Source organism: Hemitrygon akajei, chromosome 2 (assembly GCF_048418815.1).
Source record: "Hemitrygon akajei chromosome 2, sHemAka1.3, whole genome shotgun sequence".
NCBI lineage: Eukaryota > Metazoa > Chordata > Chondrichthyes > Myliobatiformes > Dasyatidae > Hemitrygon > Hemitrygon akajei.
Window position 1 is genome coordinate 32816552 of NC_133125.1, and position 18406 is coordinate 32834957.

An 18406-nucleotide genomic window follows, 5' to 3' on the forward strand; every position below is an offset into this window, starting at 1 on the left:
GAGGGATCAGAAGTAAAGAGAGTGAGCATCTTCAAGTTCCTGGGTGCCAAGATCTCTGAGGATCTAACCTGGTCCCAACATATTGATGTAATCATAAAGAAGGCAAGACAGGAGCTCATTTGGAGTTTGAAGAGATTTGGCATGTCAACAATAAACTCAAAAACTTCTATAGTTGTACCGTGGAGAGCATTCTGACAGGCTGCATCACTGTCTGGTGTGGAGGGGCTATTTCACAGGACTGAAAGAAACTGCAGAAGGTTGTAAATCTAGTCAGCTCCATCTTGGGTACTAGCCAACAAAGTACCCAGGACATCTTTAGGGAGCGGTGTCTCAGAAAGGCAGTGTCCATTATTAAGGACTCCAGCACCCAGGGCTTGCCCTTTTCTCAGTTACCATCAGGTAGGAGGTACAGAAGTTGAAGGCACACACTCAGTGATTCAGAAACAGCTTTTTTTTTCTTCTGCCATCTGATTCCTAAATGGACATTGAAGCTTTGGACACTACCTCACTTTTTTTTAAATATACATTATTTCTGATTTTGCACATTAAAAAAAAATCTATTCAATATATGTAATTGATTTACTTGTTTATTTATTATGTTTTATTTTATTTATTATTATTTTTCTCTTTCTGCTAGATTATGTGTTGCATTGAACTGCTGCTGCTAAGTTAACAAATTTCACGTTACATGCTGGTGATGATAAACCTGATTCTGATTCCTCCCTGTGGAATGCGTGGTTTTCCTCAGGTGATCCAGTTTCTTCCCACAGACCTACTGAGTAGGTTAATTGGTCATTGTAAATTATTCCATGATTAGGTATGGGTTAATCTGGGCTGTAGGGCTTCTGGGACAGCATGGCTCAAGTGGCTAGAAGGGCCGACCCTGTACTATATCGCTAGATAAAATAAAATGGAGAAAGAGGTTGAGCTGACGAGGGATATTCATTGGAGCTTGACATCCAAGGTTCCCTTACCTTGGCCTTCCTTCTTTCTGAAACATACCTGTCCTGTAGTCAGTGCTGATGGTCTTTAAACACCTGGCACATGTCAAGTATAATTTTGCCCCCATAACAGCTGTTCGCCATTAACTCCCCTTAGTTCCTGCCTAATACTCTCACAATTTGGCCGGCTCCAATTTAATACTCTCCCACAAGGTCCATTCTTATTGTTATGTATAGCTATCTTAAAACAGGGAGTTGTGATCAGTGTTCCCTAATTGTTCTTCCACAAAACACTAAGTCCATTTTGGCCCCTCCTCTTGTGGGACAATCTACATGTTTGTTTAAGAAACCCTCCTGTATGCACCTAATACATTCTTCATCTAAACTTCTTCAGCATCAGAATCAGATTTATTATCACTGACATATGACATAAAATTCACAGCCACCTTCCCCGCTCACTTCGTTTCATGAATCACCTGCCAGCTCCTTTTACTCCTTATTCTGGCTTAATTTTCCTTTCTTTCCAGCCCCAATGAGGGGGGTTTCAGCCAGAAAAGTCAACCGTTTATTCTACTCCATAAATGCTACTTGAACTGCTGAGTTCCTCCAGCATTTTATATGTTACTTTGAATTTCCAGCATTCATAAAATACAATTTTTTGTCAGCAGTACAGTATAAAGACAAAAAACTATAAATTAAAAAACATAAACAGTGCAATAAAGGAATAACAAGGCAGTGTTCATGGGCTGATTTTAGAAATCTAAAAGGCAGAGGAAGCTGTTCCTAAATCATTGGCTGTTAACCATCAGGCTCCTATACCTCCTCCCTGATGATACAATAAGGAGACATACCTCAGTGGATGAGGGTCCTTAATGATGGATGCCACCTTAAAGAAGGTTGTTTCCATGGCGGAGCTGGCTGAGTCTGTAATTCACTGCAACCTCTCATAATCCTATACACTGGAGGCTCAGTTCCAGGCTCTTGCAAACCTCCTGCACTAAGGAGGTCCCAAGCGTTAACTGAATGATTTAAACACACTAAATTCTGTGATTTATAAATCGGGAGTTGCCTTCAAGAGCAAGGCTATTAAGCGTCTTCAAAATACTGATTTGACAGTAACAGGGGAAACAACGTGTCCATTTTACATAACAGTATCCCTGTGGAGTTTGTGAAGGATGTTGCAACAAAGTTACTGACAAGTCCTGAAAGGCCTCGTGACCACCATGGTGAAATGCCATTAAGTGGAGGTGAGCCGTAATAAAGTGGGGTGTGGTGACAAAGGCGGCAGCACCACGTCTGCGGTGGGAGGGAGGTGATAAAGATAGACTCCGCAGTGGTGGGAGGTGAGAAAGCTAGCAGCATCGACAGTGACAGCTTCGTCATGGGGAGGTGATAAAGGTAATGGCAGCGCCGTCTGTGGTGGGAGGTAATAAAGGCAGCGGCAGGAGGAGAGCGGTAGCGCCGACTGTGGTGGGAGGTAATAAAGGCAGCGGCAGGAGGAGAGCGGTAGCGCCGACTGTGGTGGGAGGTAATAAAGGCGGCGCCAGCGCTGTCTGTGGCGTGAGATGTCAAAGGCAACGATAGCGCCATCTGTGGTGGCAAGCCGTAAAGGCAGCTGCAGCAACTCTGCGATTGGATGTGAAAAAGGCGGGACTAGGCGGCCGGAAGCGGCCCCTCATTACCTCCAGAGTTTTCCCGAATGCGACTGTGAAGAGATGGAGGCTGCGCTGGAGGACGGAGAGGTGCTGGACTCAGAGTCGGACTTGGAGATGACAACCGGCGCCGAGTCGCAGGTACCGGTGCAGGAGTGATGTGTGGGAGTATTCGGGGATTCATGTTGCGGCCTGGTGAGCTACTGTGGTTGTGAGGATGCAGGAGTCTGCGGGCTCTCTCGCGGTAAAGTCGGTGCCTATCCACACGTGGGGTAAAGGTGGGCCCAGGCGATGTGAGAAAGAGCCACGGTTACTAGATCCTTCTCCCGTCCATATCCTTGCCGAGCTTTGTCCCAGACGTACTGTATATTGTCATTCTAATCCATGGTGACATTTCAGCTCCATATGTGAATCCTTCCGTTAAAATTTTGCTACTATCGGAACAATGACTTCTTTGATTAAAGACGTAACTGACATATGTGGCTATGATCATAGTAATGCAGCCGTCTCATTCTTCGTACTTCATCCATAACTAATTGGTCCTGATGCAGGATTTGTCCAAATGTCAACAATTGCTTTCCTCTCACAGATGCTACTGGACGCTCTGAATTTTTCCTGCAGATTGTTATTAGAGATTCCAGCATTTGCAGCCTCTTGTGTATTCCATTATCTTTGGTTCAGCTTTGCTGCCTGATTGGTAGCCTAGCAGGAGGAACACCTTTCACCCTATATTAATTGTTGCTAGCAATACTTTGAATAATATTCTAATTTCTGATTTGATGTTCAATTGTACTTGTATACCTTTATTAATGCCTTCATCAGTGCCATTACCATATATACATCTGCAATGTTTTCCAGTCCTGCAACACTTCTGCTCTATGTGTGAAATTCCTATGTCCCTGCAATGAATGTACATTTCTGATTTTGACTGCTCTACCCTCCACTGTTATATTTCCTGAACAAACTGCATCCCTCTACCTTTCAAGATGTTTAAAAGAATACTTCTTTGAGCATCCTGCCCTAGATCCTAGTATCAAATTCTGCTTGACAACAGTATGTTTGGCATAATTTACTATGTCCAAAGTATAATGTAATGCAAGTTATTATTTCTGCAATTGAACAATCCAAATTTAGCTACAGGTTATATCTTTATATCCAATATCCACGTGTAGAGGTTTTAATAACGGTATTAAAGACTCCCAATGCAATTTTAAGGATAAATGTAATTTTATGGATCACAGCATTTTTTAAATAAAGAAAACATCTATTGTAATTTTGATCAAGGAACTTGGTTATTTCAAAGAGCTATAAGCAGGCAAAAATCTGATTTTGCACAGTTTTGGGAATAATTGCATAAAACAATAATTTTATTATACAATTTTTGTATGAACAAAATATTTGATCATTGGATATTCATGGAATGGGAATTTTGGGGGAAATTTAAGATTTGGGATGGTGGAGAGAAAAATTGGTAACAAGGTGAAATTGTGTAATAGCAAGTGATTTTTTTCCTATGATTTAATGTTTTGAAAAATAAATAATTGGCATTAAACTGATTGAGATGTTCATTCTTGCTAACCGCATTGTATTTCATTCCAAGAACCAGCAATCTGCAGTTCCCACCTACTCTGCAACACTGTTTACTGCGCAAAATGACTTCCAACCTCGTCCGTCTTCATTTGATTTGAGCAATTGCTACCGAGTCACAGCATCTGACAACTCCAGTGAAGACAGTGAGCAAGACTCTGAAGAAGAAGAAAGACTGTTGTGGCGTAAAAAACGTCAGAAATGTTCACACAATGGAGGTGATGTACCTCAAAAACCATCAGTAACGCCTTTTGGCACAGCTGGAGAAAGTTTTGCAACTTCTAACAATTCTGCCAAAACAGCAGGTCGAAAAGTTAACAATGTTTGGGGTTGTGTGCTACAGGAGCAGAATCAAGATGCAGTGGCAACAGAGCTTGGGATTCTGGGAATGGAAGGCAACGTCGGCATGGCTTCTCGGCAGTCTGAGACTTACAATTATATACAGGCAAAGAAAATGATGATAAAACAACAGGAGGAGGAGGAAGAAAAGGAACTGGCTAAATTAGAAAAAGAATTGGATGAATATGTTCAGGATGGAAAGATCAGCAAAAAACAGCCGGTGTCTAATTCAGGCATCCTCAAGCGAAAAAGACCTGTCAAAGAGAGGCTGGGTGAAAGAGTTGAAATGGACTTTAAAGGAAAATGTGATATTACTGAAGATGATAGTCCAGAGAAGATTTCTGATGAAATAGCTCACAGGTTAGTTGTTGCTGCTTATTAGTTGTCATTGTACCATTAACAGTTTGGAGACTGTGCAGCTCCTAACATTTTCCTTTGCCCAGTGTACTCCAAGTCTTTGTGGTTTGTTCAGTGCAGGCAGAAGTTATCAAACTTGGATTTAGTGCCTTTAATTATCCTAAATTGCCCTTTGACAAATGAAGCCAGGAATTTTAAGACATTAGGCCCGCCACTTGCAGCTTACAAGCATCAAGTGAGGTGGCCTATCGGAGACCAGGTCTCCTTTTTCCCCTCTCTTATGGGCAATACCTGAAAGTCATATGTCAAATGTTTCATAGCTGAACATCAGAAAACCACTCCAAAACGGCTTTGTATTACAGGAATCCCACCAGATATAAAATAGTGTTTTCTGAGTTGCAACTCATGAGCAAGTTGGTTGATAAGATGTGACGACCCTGAAAGTACTCAGTGAACTTTTATGTTTTGCTTTTGTCCCCACAGGGGGTAAATGTACACATGCAAACATGCACTTTAATGCCACTTCTACAAGCAATGTTCTCTGCCCACCTTTCTGCGGTACATAGCAATGCACACGCAAAATGCTGGATGAACTCAGCAGCTCAGGCAGCATCTATGCACCAATTCAGTGGACACAATGTTGCAAAGAGTTATACCTGGTGTAGTGGCAAAACCAAGATAAAACAATTGTCGCTAGCTTGCAACTGCTACAGAGCTGTTCTACTCACATGACACATCCCTCCGCTCCAACGATTGCTCCAAAAGTCGAATCCTTTATTTGATCTTTTATTAGCAATTAGCAAACATACAATCTTAGAGCAATGAAACTTCAGCATACCCAAGTGTAAGCTAAGCACTATACAGTGTTAGTAAGCATTATTTAGCGATCAGCAAAGGATACAACCTCTGCCAGTCCCAAGCTACAAACTGCAACGAAATAAGTAAGAATACGTGACTTATTCCCTTCACTTTTACCATGCCCCCCCACTCGTGACTAGTTACCATAATAAACAAGCAACAAAGAATACAAAGCAGATAGAGAACAGATACATGGCTCCTATAACTATGTTAAAGTAGTGGGTAAAAATCAAGCGAATGAAGTATAATGTGAGAATGCAAAGCTCAAATGCAGGAGAAGCTGGGCAACGTGATGTATGATGTGCAAATAGTTAGCAGTTATGTTTAGCAAATATTTAAAAAATATTTTGGAGGACCGTAGGGGAAAATAATTATTCCTCAGTTACATATAACTTTAGTGGGAACATATCTGGGAATTGGTGTAAAAGGATGTAATGCATTAGAAGGTATTCGGAAAAGTAATTGGAATGGGCAGATTGAAGTAGTGGAAAAGTTAGCTATACAAGGTTATAAAGAATAACGCAAGGTTAAAGAGTAACGGAGATTTTGATTAAAATATGCAACATCCTAAGTTTGACAAGGTGGATATTAAAGGCAAACAAGGTGAAAATTTTCCTCTTGGAGAATTTTGAGTTGTTAGAAAACCTTGTAGGGTGATGGCAGAGAAGATGGATGTAATGTTACCTGGGCATACAGGTAGATAAGATCAGTCATGATCTTATAGATGATTATGAACTAATGTTTTCATCTTGTTTCTGAAGGACTTGATTCCTCTCTGCCAGTAAGGAAGGTCACTAGTGGCTGTGATGTTACAGTACATGCAGAGTTAAGTTAAAGCACTTCAGGTCTGGTAAATCGTTATTGTGGATATCCTTATCATGCTATACTTTTCCAGTTTGGAGAGCGAACTGACACAATTACAGACTGAGTCTTTGTAGATTATCAAGAACAGAAAAGTTAGAAAGGTACTCAGCTATAATTTATTTTTTATGATGCAATTTGGATATAACACAATTGAAGAATTTGCAAAGATCAGTTATAATGCAATAGGAATGGGGAACTACAGAATGGCTTCTAGTTACTTTGGAAATGGGCTAAAAAAAATAGCCCACTTCCACCTTTGAGAGGCGGGGAGGGGGGAGTTGTGGTGGAAACTGTTTGAAATGTAACCTCCCCAAAATAATCAGACGCCAATCTCTTAGGAACAGAGGATGCTAGTTTGACGTGGGAATGCTTGGAAATTAATAAAAAGTTGCTTCTATTGATACTTGTTATAACAAACAATGTAACATATGGCCTTTTTGTGTTGGAGTAACAAAATAAATGAACTAAAAACAACTTTGTTCCAGAAAGAAAAATGATTTGTTTATTGGCACACTTTTTAATAATGTGATCTGCTATAATAAAAGATTTCTTAGGAATGAAACTATTATAGCAGAACTACCTGTATGTAGTGTGTTGTAAGCACTTAACTACAGTGCCTATAAAAAGTATTCGCCACACCCCGGGAACTTTTCATGTTTTGTTGTTTTTCAACATTGAATCACAGTGGATTTCATTTACCTTTTTTGACACTGATCAACAGAAAAAGACTCATGTGAAAGTGAAAATAGATCTCTGCAAAGTGATCTAAATTAATTATAAAAATAAAATACAAAATAATTGATTGCACAAGTGGAGTATTGTGAACAGTTTTCGGCCCCTTAGAAAGGATCTGCTGAAACTGGAGAGGATTCAAAGGAATTTCACGAAAATGATTCCAGGATTGACATATAAAGAGCATTTGATGGCTCTGGGCCTACATTCACTGGAATTCTGAAGAAGGGGTGACTTCGTTGAAACCTATTCACCCCCTTCAAAATCAGTATTTTGTAGGTACACCTTTGGCAGCAATTATAGCCTTGAGTCTCTGTGAATACATCTCTTTCAGCTTTCCACATCTGGAAACTTCGATTTTCCCCCTTCTTTATAAAACTGCAAAGCAAATCTCCTAGGTCCCTGTTCTCTTGCAGACTGCATCAGGTTTTCCTCCAGGATTTCCCTGTATTTTGCTGCATTCATTTTACCCTCTACCTTCACAATCCATCCAGGGCCTGCTGCAGTGAAGTATCCCCACATCATGATGCAGCCACCACCATGCTACACAGTAAGGATGGTGTGTTTTTGATCATCTGCAGTTTTTGGCTTACGCCACACATAGGATTTAGTCTAATGGCCAAAAGGCTCAATTTTGGTTTCATCAGACCATAGAACTTTCTTCCAGCTGATTTCAGAGTCTCCTATGTGCCTGCTGGTAAACTCTAGCTGAAATTTCATGCGAGGTTTTTTTTCCAACAGTGGCTTTCTTTTTGCCACTCTCCCATAAACGTGCAACTGGTGAAGTATTCAGGCAACAGTTGGTGTATGCGCAGGCTTCCCTATCTTAGCCACTGAAGCTTGTAACTCCTCCAAAGTTGTCATAGGTCTCTTGGTGGCCTCCCTCACTACTCCCCTTCTTGCACGGTCATGTAGTTTTTGAGGATGGCCTGCTCTAGGTAGATTTACAGTTGTGCCCTATTTTTTCAGTTTCCAGATGATTGACTTAATTGTACTCAATTCAGTGACTTGGAAATTTTCTTGTATGCATCTCCTGACTTGTGCTTTTAATAACCTTTTGCGGAGTTGTTTGGAGTGTTCTTTTGTCTTCATGGTGTAGTTTTTGCCAGGATACTGACTCACCAGCAGTTGGACCTTCCAGATACAGGTGTAGTTTTTACTACAATCAATTGAAACACCTTAACTGCACAAAGGTGATCTCCATTTAACTAATTATGTGACTTCTAAAACCAGTTGGCTGCACCAGTAATGATTTAGTGTGTCATATTAAAGGAGGTGAATACTTATGCAATTAATTATTGTGTTTTATATTTGTAATTAATTTAGATCAGTTTATATAGATCTGTTTTTACTTTGACATGAAAGAGTCTTTTTCTGTTGATCAGTGTCAAAAAAGGCAAATGAAATCCATGTGATTTAATGTTGAAGAACAATAAAACGTGAAAACTTCCAAGGAGAGAGTGAATACTTTTCATAGGCACTGTAAATCATTTGCATGAAAAATCTGTTTGGCAGATCGACATTACCCTTGGAGGGGAACAGAGACTAGATCACTGGAGACTCATCCTTTGAAACATCAGTGTTGACCATATGTTTAATTTTTTCAGTAGAGTGTGTATATATATATATATATATATATATATTTATAAAATAGCCTTTACATAGATAACTGTTGTTGGTGAGCTGTATAAATGTTATGAAATAAGTGATATGGAAAAATTACTAAAATTTTAATTTTAAATTGCAGACTCCGAGAGCCAAAAACTGCTTTGATACTTAGGGTTGTGCAAACCATTGGAAAGAAGAAAGCAATAGAACTCTTGATGCAAACAGCTGAGGTCGAACAGAATGGTGGACTCATGATTTTTGTATGTAACAGTTTTTCTACTTTAGAATGTTCTATCAATGACAACTGAACCATATATGTCTCTATAAAGTCTTGGTTTTGCTCTCCACTCTTTATTCAGTAAACTAATGTTGCCTGAGCTAATGATGGGTGTGTTATATTTGACTTTTGTGAGTTTGGAAGAAAGGAAAGTGCCAATATTTCTCCTGCAATGCTGTTGGTTTTGGTTGTGTTTGCATCAATTGCTTATGCAAGGGAGTTCGAACTAAAGAAATAATGCTCCAGGAAGATCAGTGGAGGGAAATGCCATCAATTGAGTGTCATCAATAGGATTTCACCCAATTTACTAAAATCTAAAGATGCTGCTGCAAATTTTTCTTTTACACAGGATGGAAGTCGCAGAAGAACGCCTGGTGGAGTTTACCTGCAATTGTTGAAAAATACTGCAAGTATCACTCAAGATCAGTTAAAGGTAAGAGTCCGACAGATTTGATTGATGAATTTAAGAATTAAGTGGTCACCTATTTTTCTTGTATCTCACTATCTGCATGAATAAAAACTTTATGAAAATTGTGATTATACATATGTTAGCCAGTCTTGGCAGAGCAACAACGAGAATGCCATATGCCTTATTTTGCTTCTAAACCTTTTGAGCTGTTAATCTTCATTTGGGATTAACTGTTTAAAGTGTACTTACACTCAGTGGCCACTTTATTAGGAACACCTGTGCAACTGCTCGTATATGCACATATCAGCCAATGATGTGGCAGCAACTCGGTGAATAAAAGCATCCAGACATGTTCAGGAGGTTCTGTTGTTGTTCAGACTAAATATCAGAACAGGCAAGAAATATGATCTAAGTGACTTTGACCATGGAATGTTTGTTGGTGCCAGACAAGGTGTTTTGAGTATCTAAGAAACTGCTGATCTCTTGGGATTTTAATACACAACAGTCTCTGGAGTTTACAGAGAATGGTGCAAAAAATATCCAGTAAGAGTGGCAGTTCTGTGGACCAAGTGCTTTGTTAATGAGTGAAGCCGGAGGAAATTGGCTAAACTGGTTCAAGCTGACAGGAGAGCAACAGTAGCTCAAATAATAAGGCATTTTGCCCACAGAACTGCCACTCACTGGATACTTTTGCACCATTCTCTGTAAACTGGAAAAACATCTCTGAATGCACAACACATTGAACCTTGAAGTGGATGGGCTACTGCAGCAGAAGACAAACATCTAGAACTACACTCCGTGACCACTTTAATAGGTGGATCTTGTACCTAATAAAGTGGCCACTGAGTGTATATAAACAGCTAGACAACCGATGAATGTTATTTCAGCTACTGGCTAAGTTTTCTTGTCAAAATGGTCTCTTGAGTGAGACCGCATACATTAATGTATTCTTTTGTTCTTTGAAGCCCCAAGAATCCTGTTAATGCAAATGTTATTAATCTTCTGCTCAGATTCCTCAGATTGGCCTTGAACCAATTGTTATCTACAAGGCTCCTCATGTCCATCCTCTAACATCACTCACTTCCTCCATTGTAGATGTTTAGATAGTTTTGACTCTGGTTTCTTATTAATCTCATGGTTAAACTTTGAAAATGTTATTACAAAATGCAGCATTTATCTTTTTTAAAAGGCTTAAATTGCAATTATATTAAAATGAAAATGTTTCATGATTTCAATCAACAGGAAATATTTTATGATGAAAATCAGAAGGAATATAATTCCAAAAAAGCAGCTAAGAAAAGGAGGCGTCACATAATTGGAAAAAAGATGAAACAGGCTATCAAGGATCTGAATTTGCAAGTAGATGATGATGCTTCACGAGAGACTTTTGCTAGTGACACAAATGATGCCTTGGCTTCTGTTGAAGATACAGAAGAAGTTCAGATGGATAAGTCAACATTAGATCCAGAAGATGCAATTGAACTTGATCATAGTAATGATTTGGAAATATTTTGAATTATACTAAAAGTGTTGACATTACTACAAAACTAATGTAATCATTGTTACTGCTTTGCTGATCTCATTGAAATTTCAATTTGAAATGTGTTACATTTAAAACACCTCTTCATGGTTTCATTTTTGATTCTTTATGGTGGTGATTGTTTGTCAACTTGTAAATCAGTGTTGTCACGGTATCAATCTCACAGTATTGTTAAAGATATAGCATAAAGCAACACATTCATATTAGCAAAGGTAAATTTCAGCAGTTTATTTGTGATCAATATTCTGTAAATTTATCTTGATGCACATCGACTATTTTGGAGAACTTTTTTAATGAATAAAATGCAGATATTCTTTGCAGATCTTTTGATTCATTTCAATAGAAATGAATCTGGTTTTAAGAACAAAGAAAGCCATATTGAATGAATGTAATTAACTTTGGTTCCTTCTACAAAATTATTTGAAACACTGAAACGATATTTAGTAATTGGGTTTTATTAATAGCACTATGAAATACATAAAATGATAACCTATATATGGTTTGGATATACTAATACACTAAAAATTACAAGTCATTATGCAACACATATTCCTAATGATGCTGGAGAAACTGGGAATAGTGGGATGATCTACACCTAAGCAGAGAAGACCAATGGTTAGTTTTAATATTATTTAAATTGACAAAATATAGAGAAAGCTCCTGGTTTGTGAGCTAGTAATGAGCAATCACTATTGTGTATGGACCTGGTTGGGTGGGGGGAAATGTTATGTGAGAGGGATCAAAGTGGAAAGGTAACAACCAAGCTACTTTGACTTTAAACTAGACATAAATGAATATAATCTAACAGAGTACAAATACACTCAATAACCACTTTATTAGGTACGCCTGTGCTCATTAGTCATTCAATCATGTAAATACTCAATGCACAAGAGCATGCATACATGGTCAAAAGGTTCTGTTGTTCAGACCAAACATCAGAATGGTCAAGAAATGTAATCTGTGCGACTGGAATGATTGTTGGTGTTAGACAAGGTGGTTTGAGTATCTCAGAAGCTGCTGATAGAAACATAGAGAACCTGCAGCACAATACAGGCCCTTCGGCCCACAAAACTCTGCCAAACGTGCCCTTACCTTAGAACAACATAGGCTTACCCATAACCCTCTATTTTACTAAGCTCCATGTATCCATCCAGGAGTATCTTAAAAGACCCTATCGTTTCTGCCTCCACAGCCAGAAGCCCATTCCACACATTCATCACTCTGCGTAAAAAACTTGCCCCTGACATGTCCTCTACCTACTTCCGAGCACCTTAAAACTATGCCATTTCAGCCCTGAGAAAAAGCCTCTATCAACACAATCAATCCCTCTGATTATCTTGTACACCTCTTTCAGATCACCTCTCATCCTCTGTTGCTCCAAGGAGAAAAGGCCAAGTTCACTCAACCTATTCTTATAAGACATGCTCCCCAATCCAGACAACATCCTTGTAAATCTCTGCACCCTTTTTATGGTTTCCATCTCCTTCCTGTAGTGAGGTGACCAGAATTCAACACAGTACTCAAAGTGGGGTCCGACCAGGGTCCTGTATAGCTGCAACATTACCACTCGGCTCTTAAACTCAATCCCACTATTGATGAAGGCCTATGCTTTGTATGCATTCTTAACCATAGAGTCAACCTGCGTAGCGGCTTTGAGTGTCCTATGGACTCCGATCCCAAGATCCCTCTGATCTGCCACACTGCCAAGAGTCTTGCCATTAATGCTTGTTACGTTCCCCAGTAACCGGGTGACTTACCAGCAAAGTTAGATGGGTCCGCTGAAGCCTGATACTACTATTTTCAAACGTTTTTATTTATAAAGGGGCACAAACGCATGGTTAATACAAAACATTCAGATCATGTACGTCGTCACAACTCAATCTAAAGCACAGGTATAGTAATCAATCAGAAATAAGCTCTATCGTTGTCTAGGGGTAATGTAGATATATATTGTTTACTGGATATCTAAAAGTCTTTGCGGTCACTGCAGTTCCACCAGCTGCCGTTGTCATGGTGTCGCGTTGGTGCACTTTTGTTAGAAAGAGAGAGAGAATGAAACATTTACCCGACAGGTTTTCCAACCTGTAGGAGGTAGTCAGAAGTCTCGTTGGGGAATGGACTCTCATCTGTGGCCTCCCCTGTAGCTAGGCCGTTCTTCCATGGTGAGGTCACCAATCCCAGGCAAGGAAAAGACGCACACGAACCCCACCACCGGCTGTCGCTCTCAAAACGCTGTCGCAGGAATTCTCGCGTATCTTCTGGTCTGTCTGAAGGGGTCCTCCCCCCCAGACCCTCCTTTATACTTCCTCATGGGACCGCCGGTGTCAATCTCTCTCAACCAGCCCACTTTGCCCGAGGGCTTTACACGTGGTCTTCATGAGACAATAGTCAAAGAGTCGCTTTATTCTGCTTCCCGGGGGAACGTGGTCTTCAGCACGTCTCCCTCTCTCTCTTGGGTCATTTGACCCCCCCTTGACTAGGGCTCTTGCGAATCTCACAAAGGAGGGGGCTGGGGTCATAACACCTCCCCTCTTAAAAGTTTTTTACCAGCGGTTAAAAACAAGTTGGTACAGAGTCTTATAGGATTTTTTTTCTAACACAATACACAAGTTCCTCTCTTCACTGAGTACTACCGTTATACATTCAAGTCAGTATCTAAACAGGTAACAATTACAGTGTCCCTTTCTTTAATATCTTAACATCGCGTACCGTACTAAAGTCTGGTAGCATCAAACTTTAGCTCAATAACCACCTATTTATTTATTTTCTTCAGCAACAAAACTAAGGAGGTGTGATCTTAGCTTAGGTGCATCTACAAAAGTTTATACAAATACTAATCGTTTTGGTCGTGTTATTTCACCGGCAGGTCTCCAAAGGGGTTGTCTTTATTAGTCACAGGCTTTGGCGCAAACCCGTACAATCGGCGTTGCTGTTTAAAAATGGCATTTTCTATTAACCATCGCCTTTTTTCCGGAGAGTCTCCCCGTGGGGAACTTGAGTAATTTGGCGAGGTACTCTCCCGCCTTTCCTTTCCACGAGGGTTATTCTCTTAACTCCGTGTCCCCAACCTAATCCATCATGGGAATTTCCACCCAATTCTTTAATGCTACACAGGTAGTCAACCCTTTTGTCAAGACCATGCAGGCTGATGTGTTTCAGTTCGAACCTTTTTCTCTGGCCGCATTTAAATTTTGGCTTCCTCACAGCGCTTTCTTGAATAACAATAGCTTGTGAGGCACCCTTACATTCCAAATCAACCTGTAATCGATGCGCAGGCATCAATCTAGACTTTAACTTTTTTTCATTCGATTTGGGAACTACAGATTTACCGTTCTCCACAACAACAGTTATCTCCCCATTCGTAAACTCCACATTAACTCTGAACACCCCCTTCAGCACAACCATCTGGGAACTCACACTTCCCAAGGTTAACCCTTTTTTTTTTCTGAACCAAGTCTATCTGCTACAAAAGGACGACCGTCTCGTCCAGCTGAGTCAAATACCTCAGACTTTTTCTGAGCTCCATGACTAGGTTCAGGACCACGTGCATCCCCATCTTGGACACACTCAAATGGGGCATTGGCCTCTTCCAGGCTTTCAATACCCGTACCCTTTTCAAATTCTAAATTCCCCTGATCCTCCCAGTTACTCACTGGGCAACTCACTTCCGGAGTAAACTCAACCCCGCGGGCTGAAACAACCCCATCTGCCAACCCAGCAGACTTCTTCAAGGTAATGGCATCCTTTTCATCTAGGACTGCCCTCATTTCATTATCGGGAACACCTTTAGAATTTTCAACTTCTTCAAACAGTCCTGCCAAACCAGACAGATCATCCATGTCCAACCCTTGACCCTTTAACAGCTTTATCTGTTTCTCATCTTTATTTCCTACCTCTAGGACCTTTTTCTTCGCTAAGGGAAGATCTACCTTCTCTCCCTTACCCCCTTTTACGTTACTATTCCTCGTTTTACCACCCTCGAAACCCTCGTGGCACAGGGTCGGTAAAGACGTCTGGGCCAAATCAAAACTGGCCAATTTTAAACTGCTCCCGTTCTCAGCTGCCGCCCTCGACAGGCTGCGAGTGTCCGCGCATGCGGGATAGCTCGGGGACTCTATGGGCGGGGCCTCAATATGCACCGGTCGGCGGGTCATGGTCATGGCCAACCAAACTTTTCCTCCCTCTAAATCGTTCCCAAGGAGGACATCCACGTCAGTTCTCGGGAATTCTGATGGCACCCCCATTTCAACTGATCCATACACCAGCTCACAATCCAAAATGACCCTACGCAAAGACACCCTTTCTGTCCCTTTTCCTATTCCTCTCAGGGCTACCTCGCCCGTCGGAGGTCCGAATTGTAATACGTTACGGCTAATTAATGATAGCTCCGCCCCCGTGTCTCTCCAAATCCGTACGGGAATTGGCGGGTCCCCCTTCCTCACAGACACGGTTCCGTGTGACATATAAATCTCCAACCCCTCGCGCTCTCTGCTCTTGCCCTTGAGCTCTTCGCTCTTGCTTTCGCCTGTCCAGCTCCAATTCATGGCTCCTTTGTTTCTCTTTCTCTTCTGCTTCTGCTTCTAGCTGCTTTAGCTGGAGCTCATGACCCCGTTTCATCTCTAATTCCTTTAGTTTGAACACCTGCTCCCTTTCCTTTTCCTTTTCAGCTCGTTCCTCAGCCTTTTCCTTTGCAGCTGCTTCTAGTTGTTTTACTTGAAGATCATGTTCCAACCTTACTTTCTCCAACTCTACCTGATCTGTCCCACTCGCTAATCTCTTTTCGGGGATATTTTCCAAATCCTCTGCTGCAAACACCTCCTTTTCAATGTAATACTGATTTATGACCCCTCGCACTTCCTGCTTTTTCACTGATGACCTCACCTCTGCGAGGCCTAACCCCTTTGCCAGATTTACCAAGTCTGATTTGGTAGCCATCCCTAGCGCCTCTACAGTCGGATTTCTCATAAATTCACCCACATCCATCTTTGCTGGTTTCCTGTCTGGCTACCTGCGTAACCAGATTTAAGTTTGGACTTACAGCCCGATTCACTGACCCTCCCCTTTGGTTTCAAATCCCGGACGAGCCCCCACTTGTTACGTTCCCCAGTAACCGGGTGACTTATCAGCAAAGATAGATGGGTCCGCTGAAGCCTGATACTACTATTTTCAAACGTTTTTATTTATAAAGGGGCACAAACGCATGGTTAATACAAAACATTCAGATCATGTACATCGTCACAACTCAATCTAAAGCACAGGTATAGTAATAATCAATCAGAAATAAGCTCTATCGTTGTCTAGGGGTAATGTAGATATATATTGTTTACTGGATATCTAAAAGTCTTTGCGGTCACTGCAGTTCCACCAGCTGCCGTTGTCGTGGTGTCGCGTTGGTGCACTTTTGTTAGAAAGAGAGAGAGAGAATGAAACATTTACCCGACAGGTTTTCCAACCTGTAGGAGGTAGTCAGAAGTCTCGTTGGGGAATGGACTCTCATCTGTGGCTTCCCCTGTAGCTAGGCCGTTCTTCCGTGGTGAGGTCGCCAATCCCAGGCAAGGAAAAGACGCACACGAACCCCACCACCGGCTGTCGCTCTCAAAACGCTGTCGCAGGAATTCTCGCGTATCTTCTGGTCCGTCTGAAGGGGTCCTCCCCCCCAGACCCTCCTTTATACTTCCTCACGGGACCGCCGGTGTCAATCTCTCTCAACCAGCCCACTTTGCCCAAGGGCTTTACACGTGGTCTTCATGAGACAATAGTCAAAGAGTCGCTTTATTCTGCTTCCCGGGGGAATGTGGTCTTCAGCACATCTCCCTCTCTCTCTTGGGTCATTTGACCCCCCCCTTGACTAGGGCTCTTGCGAATCTCACAAAGGAGGGGGCTGGGGTCATAACATGCTATATTCTGATCTGGGATTTTCACACACAACAATCTCAGTTTACTGAGAATGGTGTGAAAAATGTAAACAAAACAAACAGTGGCAGTTCTGTGGGCAAAAGTGCCTTGTTAATGAGAAAGGTCACAGGAAAATGGTCAGATTGTTTCAAGCCGATGGGAAGGTGACAGTGACTCAGATAACCGCATGTTATAACGGTAGTGTGCAGAAGAACATCACACGTCATACCTTGAAGTGGATGGGCTACATTAGCAGAAGACTACAAACATGCATTCAATGGCCACTTTATTAGATAACTCCTGTAACTAATGAAGTGGCCACTGATTATAGTTATATGTTAATTGGTAATTGCTGAGCATTTCAAAAGGCCCTGAAGGGACGTCTGATGATGCTTGACAAAGCAACTCAAAATTCACCGGTTAGAGTGAAATTCAGTACCTTGTTATGGCACTGAACAAACTTTAAAATCTGCCCTGATTCCAGTCAATAATTACCTTCTACTTCATTGCTGAGTATCACATTGTGCTACTGACTTCAAGTTGAACTTTAAATCAACGGCACACATAACCCCATCATGCCAGGTCAAAATCCATATCCGCTCCCAGAATGGGAATCGTCATCTTAAAACTAGCTTTCATTCCGTGTTCACTAAGAAATCAGCTAATATTACTGCCACCTATAATCACATGACCTAGAAAAAATAATGAACTGGGCTAGCAAGCATAAGCATAGACCATCTTAACCTGAACACAAGTATTTTAGCAGAATACTGACTCAACATGTGGTTGGGTTCTTTAAGTGCAAATTGAATAGCTATATGCTAAACTGGAGGTTCCTTGGATATTCAGTATAAAGCCAGTTTTTTTGAAACTATGGGTGCGGTGTCCTCAAAGATTATTTCTTGAAGTACATGTTCTACACTCAGGAACAGAACGGCAATATTTTGGAAGCTGATATCCACCTGCAGAACTTAATGGAAGCCAGAATAAAAAGGTTTTGGATCCATTTGTATAATGCTTGGTGAACTTCTTGCTTCTTGCTTGGGAAACAACACATACTGCAATTATATGAAAGGCTTTGTCCGTGTGAAGTGGCAAACCACATATGAGTGAATCCCATACTTAAGGGAATAAATTTGCAGCCATGAATGCCAAGTTCCAAGAATCACAGTACACAGTCAACATACAAACTACAATAATTAATAAAAGCTGCTCCAGAAAATATTTCACTTAAAATCATAGAGCATAATATTTAATTACTGGCTTCCGGAGTATAAACAACCTGAAAAAGAAACTAGTGGTTTCCCAGTGTATATGACGAATAAACTGTTCTTGGGCTTCCAGCCT

General features: G+C 41.0%; 1 protein-coding gene across 1 annotated transcript; it reads left to right on the forward strand.

Moving 5' to 3' along the window:
• The first annotated feature begins 2578 nt into the window (after nt 1-2578).
• Nucleotides 2579-11484, forward strand: phax (phosphorylated adaptor for RNA export). Its single transcript, XM_073069726.1, has 5 exons — nt 2579-2734; nt 4194-4879; nt 9078-9198; nt 9565-9648; nt 10867-11484. The coding sequence occupies exons 1-5, from the start codon at nt 2657-2659 to the stop codon at nt 11137-11139; spliced, it is 1242 nt and encodes a 413-aa protein (XP_072925827.1). The 5' UTR covers nt 2579-2656; the 3' UTR covers nt 11140-11484.
• Nucleotides 11485-18406: the final 6922 nt, after the last annotated feature.

Excerpts from the sequence above, each read along its gene's own strand:
- phax (XM_073069726.1), top strand. The coding sequence starts at position 2,657 with ATGGAGGCTGCGCTGGAGGACGGAGAGGTGCTGGACTCAGAGTCGGAC. Across the intron at positions 2,735-4,193 it reads CAACCGGCGCCGAGTCGCAG|AACCAGCAATCTGCAGTTCC; the intron begins GTACCGGTGCAG and ends TTTCATTCCAAG. Across the intron at positions 4,880-9,077 it reads TCTGATGAAATAGCTCACAG|ACTCCGAGAGCCAAAAACTG; the intron begins GTTAGTTGTTGC and ends TTTAAATTGCAG.